Source organism: Camelina sativa, chromosome 14 (assembly GCF_000633955.1).
Source record: "Camelina sativa cultivar DH55 chromosome 14, Cs, whole genome shotgun sequence".
Taxonomy (NCBI): domain Eukaryota; kingdom Viridiplantae; phylum Streptophyta; class Magnoliopsida; order Brassicales; family Brassicaceae; genus Camelina; species Camelina sativa.
In genome coordinates, this window is record NC_025698.1 from 17,721,082 (window position 1) to 17,728,609 (window position 7,528).

Consider the following 7,528-nt stretch of genomic DNA (forward strand, 5'->3'; position numbering starts at 1 on the left):
TTTTTTTTTTTTTTTTTTTATGTTTTTAATATAAAAAACTGGATTGCAAATTTTTATATAACAATATCTAAGAGGGAAAAGAAGAGGGAGAATATATACCCTAGATAGAATCATAGACATATATATATGTGGGAGATAAAACAACAACTATACACTATTTTTAATTATAATCAAAATAATAAAATATATATAAAAATAATCCACTGCGTTTTTCTTCCGACCGCTGGGTAATTTTTGAGTTGTTACAGCGGTCCAAGACATTTTGCCTTCTCAAAAAACGCACCCACCTCTTTTTGTTTTTTTTTGTAAAACCACAAATTAATAACAATTGTTGTGATTGGTGAAAGATGTGCGTTATTCATAAATCTTCTCTCAATTCCACAAATAAAATGTCTCCATTCATAGCCTTAGTATATTTTAAAAAACGCACCTCCAAAACCGCATTTAAGTGGTTCCTATTCATGACTTTAAGTTATGCATGAAGTTAAAGTAAAAATAAAAATAAATAAAGAAACCTCATCTATAAACTTCTAAGCTAGGTTGCATGGAAACGGAAACGGATACGCGGAAGCGAAACGTTTCGGAAACGTAAAACAATATTTTCTAAAATTAAGAAATGGAAATGTTTTGGAAACATATATATATATATATATATCTTGATATATATGTGTATACATAATATAACACCAAACACAAAACCTATATCAAAAGAAATACTTAAAACAACACAAATTCAAAACATAAATATTAAATAGTTGAATTAAAACACTAACAATATTATATATTTATATTTATTGTGAATAAATATTTTCAAATTATTTTATTTATTCGGCTTTAAGCTAAAAAAAAAGTTTATGTCATGTTTCCAAAATGAAAACGGAGTTTCTATCGTGTTTCCAAACATACATTTTTAGAATTTGTGTTTCTATGTATTGTTTCCGTGTTTCCACGAGTTTCCGTTTCTGAAACGTTTCGGAAACGGGAAACGTACCTTAAAAAGAGTTTCGATGCAACATTCTAAGCGTAAAATTTAACTAGAAAAACCAAAATTTGCATTCAATTTAGTTCCAACAAACAATATGTGTTTCACGAAATTCTAAACATTAGAAATGTTCCAAAATTTATTTATTAGGTTGTATGCTAAAATAATCTCAGCAGATTTTTTTAGATAAAAAAAAATCATAACAATTACGTTAAATGTGATAGCTACTAAACAATATTGTAACTTACCAACCAATTCATAATATATACTAATGTTCAAGTTTTTCCATGGAAAATTTAACAAATTGTAAAAAAAAAACTTTTTTACAAAAATAGAACACAATCTCAAATTTAATTAGTCTTTGCCGACAAAATCTGTAATACAAAAAGATATTTAGAAATACCTCAAATGTTTTTTATACACACAACACAAGGCTCTCTCTGCTGCTGCTCTTGCCCAGCCCGAGCTTCGAACTCATCACACGTTGCACGTTAATGTACCATCGTAGACCAGCGAGCTACAAGAGCCAGGCACCTACTCTACAACTTTAACAATTTTAAATAAATTCGCTCACCTATTTTATCTTCAATATTTTTTTTTGTTTGTTTCAAAGCGCTTCTAAATAGTTTTTTTTTCCATTAAATTCACAAACCATCCTAGATTTCAATATGCAGTCAATTATAATAGTTGTTGAATGTTTAAAAGAATCGGCTACTCGAAATCTATAATTTGGAATTATTAATCTAACTATACACTTAGCAAATAAATTAGTTTTTCTTTCTCTGTTTTTTTTGTTAAACTAATTAGCTTTAAGTGAAACTTACAACAAGTTACAAATGGTAATGGAACTGTGTATTGTATACCTGGAATAAATGTTTGGAGCTCAACGATTTTATAAAAAGATAAATAAGTCATACTATATCCATAAATTTCATTGAATGAGCAACACTCATTTCATAGCTGTGTGATCATTTAATACACTGTAAGAAAGAAATTTAATTTAATTTTTTTTTTCAGATTTCAATTCTTCCTAATTCTATAAAACCATATCTTCTTTTATTACAGTGTCTTTCAATTTTCATCACTTTATTACCAAATTTAGTTACTTGTCTGCTGCTCCAGTTTCAAATTTAACTATTGTCGTAATAAAGATCTTATCCAATGTCCACACGGTTCATATTTTTTTTTTCCTTGTTTAAACAACTATTTTACCCCGACCATGATCTTTCAAAATATCCTCTTCAAATCTTTCAATCTCAATGACGATTTTTGAGTGAACCTAAGTACTAATCTTATACGTCTTCTTCATCATCATCATCTGTGTCTTATCTGTTCATCTTCATTTTCCAGTTTATCGTTTTCAATTTTTTAAATTTTGTTTTTGTTTTCTTGGGTTTGTCAAAATTTGTCGTTAATCGATGAATTTGATTGTTTACAAGATTACCCATCTCTGGAATCCACGAAATTTCTCAGCTTTTCCGTGATTCTTGGTGAAATTTGTAAACTTTCACAAAAAAAAATTAGGGTTAGACACACACACGATGAGTCATCATCATCGGCGAGATTCCGGCGGCGATGTAGTTCACGTGATACCCACTAACAATCCTCCGCCGGATAATTGGTTTCCCAATCTCGGCGATAGTGCCGTCTGGGCGACGGAAGATGATTACAATCGAGTTTGGGCGGTGAATCCCGATAACGTCTCCGGCGATAACAATGGTCCTCCGAACAAGAAGACTCGAGGCTCTCCGTCGTCTTCGTCAGCCACTACTACTACTACTTCCGCCGCGAGCAATCGTACCAAAGCGATTGGGAAAATGTTCTTCAAGACGAAGCTTTGTTGCAAGTTTCGCGCTGGGACTTGTCCTTACGTGACGAATTGTAACTTTGCTCATACGGTGGAGGAGCTTCGTAGACCACCGCCGAATTGGCAGGAGATTGTGACGGCTCATGAGGAGGAGAGATCTGGTGGTATGGGAACTCCTACTGTTGCTGTGCCTGAGGTGCCGAGGGAGGAGTTTCAGATCCCGTCTTTGGTGTCATCGACGGCTGAGAGTGGGAGATCTTTTAAAGGAAGACATTGTAAGAAGTTTTATACTGAAGAAGGGTGTCCTTATGGAGAGAGTTGTACGTTTCTGCACGATGAGGCTTCGAGGAACAGAGAAAGCGTTGCGATTAGTTTAGGACCTGGCGGTTATGGAAGTGGTGGGGGGAGTGGCGGTGGTGGTTCTGCTAGTGGTGCTGGTGGTTCTGCTAGTGGTGCTGGTGGTGGTGGAAATAGCAACGTAGTAGTGCTTGGTGGTGGTGCTGGTGGAAGTGGAAGTGGGATTCATATTGTGAAGCCTTCTAATTGGAAGACAAGGATTTGCAACAAATGGGAGATTACTGGGTATTGTCCGTTTGGTGCTAAGTGTCATTTTGCTCATGGAGCTGCTGGTAAAGATTCCGCTTTTTGTTAGAGTTGGTTTGGCCTTTATGAATGCAATGGTTAGGACCGAGTTCATAGGTCTCCAGTGGTTAGCCAAGTTTTTAGTGACTTATCGTGTGTTAGTTTAAACATTAATCCAATGTTGCTTGATGAATGGGCTAAACGTTTTAGAAAATATTGGACGCTGAAGCTCTGAGCTGTATTTTATGACACTGCCTTCTTTGGGTTGTGTTGGTCTGTGGTTGCCATTTAGTCTTTTAGGCGTTTGTTAGTTAATATAAGATAAGAGTAGTGGAAGTTTTAATCAATGGTGCTTTGTGGATGGACTCGTGAGAATGGTTCTATAGGCTATAAAGGAGAGTAATGGATTGATTGCTTGTATTAGTTCAGCTTGCTGCAGGACTATTGAAAAGTATTTTTTTGTTCTTTTTCAGTCTGATATTGTAATGAAGCAGACGAGTTGTCGAATCTTTTAGGCTCAGGGATGAGTTGTAGGTTGCTTGAAATCTCGAAAGTGCGATAGCGAATCCGTCTTACATCTTTGAAAACGGAATCTTTATGTTGAATCTTTGATAGCTTTTGAAGTTTGAGTCTTTATGATTCGCAGAGTTACATAGATTTGGTGGAGGACTTGTAGAAGGAGAAGGCAAAGACGGTGTATCACCCAATCCGGACACAAAGCAAACAGGACAAAACCCAAAAGGACATTCTGACACAACGACAATTCTATCTCCAGGAGTTCCTCATAATGTAGATGCCAGTTACCACAGTGGAGTCGCATTGCAACGAGCAACTAGTGCGGTTACACAAAAGCCTGGGATCAGAACTCATCAGAAGTGGAAAGGACCGGCGAAAATCAGCCGGATATACGGTGATTGGATCGACGATATTGAATAAAGTTATCGCCTTTTGTTTTTACATATCGGTTAGATAACTGGTAAGAAAAATTACAACCTCCTTTTTTTTTTTGAAGTTTTTTACTTTTTACTTTCCTGGTGATGATGGTACAGTTTGTAGAGTTTGTGTATCTGTGTAATCCTTGTATCTCTTTTTGTTGTTGTGGTTGCTGTATTGTAGATTATGACTTTTAAGAAGTTGAAATATCATCTTTCTTTCTTTGTATCTTTCCTATGTTCTACCAATACCAAAAATGCATCTAACCAAATCATGTTTTGAACTTGTAAACCTATAAATAGTATGCCATAAATTTTATCATTTGTACTCTCAACTAGATTGTAAAATTAAATAAAAATATTTTTTAACTGGCCGTAAAGAAAAGAAAAAAAAGACCAAGCTTTTCTCACAAAAGACTCGCTCAAAAGTCAAAACTCTAGGACCCTTACCTTTCTCCTCATTTGTCTCCACCCCACTGACATTTACGCTTCCCACACGGCAACCATAGAATAAACCCTTTCTTCTTCCCCAAACAACCTATGAAACAAGTCACAATATTTCTGATCCGACCGTTTCACTACACGGTCTCAAAATGTCTTTATCCACGACGAACACAGAGAATTCCAAACCAGTCCACACCCTCGTTTCATCCCCTGTCACCATAGTTTTGACCGGTAGTCTTCTCTTCATCATTTTCTCCGGTTTCTTCTCCTTCTTCTTCTGTGGATGTTGTTTTAGGAAACTCATGAACGTTTGGAACAACCATCGGAACCGAAACCGCCCTAGTAACCTAATCCAACCATCTAATCAACCTGAAAACATCGGTCTCGACTCCAAGATCATTCAATCCTTCCCTGAGTATCCTTATTCGGTGAAAAATCATGGGACAGATCAATGTTCCATTTGTCTAGCAGAGTTTAGGGATGATGACACCATTAGGCTCATTTCTACTTGTAACTACTCATTCCACACAATTTGCATTGATCTTTGGTTTGAAGGACACAGGACTTGCCCGGTATGTCGGCGTGAGCTTGATGTAGAAGACCGTACATCGCTAGAAAAGCCGTTAGATATTCCCGAACTCGATCTAGTTACATCTGAAATCCACGACGAGCCTTTGTCCCAAGACACAGTGACAATCATCGTTCACGAGGAGCATCCAACTAGTACTGATATTGGTAGTTTAGAGCATACAGACGAAATCGAAAGCTATGAAAGACGAATGAAAGCATCGAATCTGCGGTTTTGGAGGTCACATTCTACTGGACATTCTATAGTAGTTAAGGCTGAAAACGAACAAGAAGATGACGATCAAGAAGAAAAAGATGAGATTAAGATACATATTGAGATCTCTGGAGAATGTCAATTTGAAGATCACAAGATGACTTTACCAAACAGGAAGTTGTATTGCGTTAGGGGAACTTACTCGGTAGGATAGAAGCCTGAGCCTGAGCCTGAGAATGTGAATTGTCTTGGTTGATATATTCATTGTTTGGGCGGTCCAATTTTGTAATGTTTTATACTATAGGTTATAGTTGTTATACATACATATAGAAGATGTTGAATATTGTTGTACTAGTTGTACTTAAATTCTCATTATTCCATACTATACTTCAATACAGTTCATACTTTCCTATTTCAAATTTTCATTTTTGGATAATTTTTTTTTTAAAATTATTTCTATCTCTCTCTCCCTCTCCCACCAATATGTAAGTTTTTTCCTAAGTTTCTAGGCATATATTAATTCAATATTTTTTTGACTATTTCAATTATACAATATTTTTTTTTCTATTGGTTGAAATTTGTTAAACAATAAATTACATTTTCAAAAAAAAAAAATTGTGTGTTTTAGCTAAAAACTCTTATCTATTAATAGAATAGAGGGGTATAATATATATGAGATAATTACGAGAAAAAAAAATGAATTTATCATATATTATACTGCATAACTGAAATAGTATAACAATAAGTATTTTATAATATAAAAATGAATTAATAAAATATCATTGTTTTTATATTTAAAGAAAAAAATGAATTAATAATTAATTAAATTTTTATATTTACAAGATAAGACCTATATTTTCCCATTTGTTAAAAAAGAGAAGTGAACAAACCGAGACTTGGGGAAATAGAAAATGGCGACGGGATCGGAAAATTCAAGAGGAATCGGCGGAGGTGATCGAACGGCGAAAGCAGTCGTCGCCGATCAGATCACACAAGCTGTTAATTCTGCTTCTAATCTTCTCCATCTGATGCGTCAATCGTCTTCTTCTCAGGTATATTATTCTTCAAACCCTTTTCGCATAGTCACCGATGAAGATCGTGCGATTGGATTATATACGATTTAGGGTTGAATGATTCTTAATTTGTTGATTAAAACATGTCGTGTTCTCAACAAATTTCTCGAACCTGTGACTCTGATCAAATCTGCATTCTTGTTAATTAAGCATCTTAGAGGTTAAATTTGGTCTAAGTAGTGAAGTGGGGATGAGATTTTTTGGTGGCTTTGGGCACAAGTATGCAATTTAGATTAGGTTTCTTTGGTTCTAGTCAAGCTGTTGTGTATATTGTTAGCCAGGTTTTTACTACAATGTTAGTTTGATGATGAAGACCTAGGAGGGGTTGATGTTGATGATATAAAATGGGGATTTGGTGAGTAGTTTCAGACGTAAAAGCAACAGTTTCGTTGTTGTTCTAAGAAGAAGATGCCTTTGATTTCATTGGAAACTCGTTTATCTCATTCTGCTATAGAAGCATCTATAGAGTTTTATGAGGATGAGTGTAAGATGTTTTATCTCTAATTTTGGAATAATGGCTATGTGCAGGCACAGTTGGCAAAGCTCCCGAAGAATCTTTTGGCGAAAGCTTCACTGACTAAGGCCACTGGACAAGTATGTATGTGTTATGGTGTAGAAGAATCAAGAATGTATGAAATAAATAATGACTTGTGTGTCTTATGGCATTTCTCATTTTCTTTTAAGGCGTTGGCGCAGCTTCCTCAAGTGATTTCATCTCTGGACGCTCATATCGAAAGTGGATTGCACAGGTTTGGATTTTCTTTTGACTTGCAAGAACTACCCTATTTTGAACAGCATCCAATTTAAATCATTCAAAACTTGTATCACTTGGAGTTGACTCTAATAGATAGCTTCAAAACCATTGACTGAGAAATGTGATGAGAGAATACTCCCTTTAATAATGAAGAATACTTGTGTTCTAATTTT

General features: G+C 35.1%; 3 protein-coding genes across 4 annotated transcripts in view; all 3 read left to right on the forward strand.

Annotated features, from left to right (window-relative positions):
• On the forward strand, positions 2,065-4,534 carry LOC104741835 (zinc finger CCCH domain-containing protein 12-like). Its single transcript, XM_010462753.2, has 2 exons — positions 2,065-3,418; positions 4,018-4,534. The coding sequence occupies exons 1-2, from the start codon at positions 2,524-2,526 to the stop codon at positions 4,305-4,307; spliced, it is 1,185 nt and encodes a 394-aa protein (XP_010461055.1). The 5' UTR covers positions 2,065-2,523; the 3' UTR covers positions 4,308-4,534.
• Positions 4,412-5,742, forward strand: LOC104743723 (RING-H2 finger protein ATL81-like). Its single transcript, XM_010464770.1, is given in 3 exon segments — positions 4,412-4,419; positions 4,745-4,787; positions 4,789-5,742. Coding segments are annotated over 3 exon segments (1,005 nt in total).
• The window catches only part of LOC104741836 (tobamovirus multiplication protein 2B-like), a 1,625-nt gene continuing 490 nt past the window's right edge, over positions 6,394-7,528 (forward strand). The window contains exons 1-3 of one of the 2 annotated variants that reach the window (XM_010462755.2): positions 6,394-6,580; positions 7,130-7,195; positions 7,286-7,350. In XM_010462755.2, coding sequence (XP_010461057.1) covers positions 6,440-6,580; positions 7,130-7,195; positions 7,286-7,350 — 272 coding nt within the window. In that variant the 5' untranslated portion in view covers positions 6,394-6,439. Of the gene's footprint in view, positions 6,581-7,129; positions 7,200-7,285; positions 7,351-7,528 lie in introns of both variants that reach the window. The other variant, XM_010462757.2, reaches the window with a different exon arrangement.

Excerpts from the sequence above, each read along its gene's own strand:
- LOC104741835 (XM_010462753.2), top strand. The coding sequence starts at position 2,524 with ATGAGTCATCATCATCGGCGAGATTCCGGCGGCGATGTAGTTCACGTG. Across the intron at positions 3,419-4,017 it reads TTTTGCTCATGGAGCTGCTG|AGTTACATAGATTTGGTGGA; the intron begins GTAAAGATTCCG and ends TATGATTCGCAG.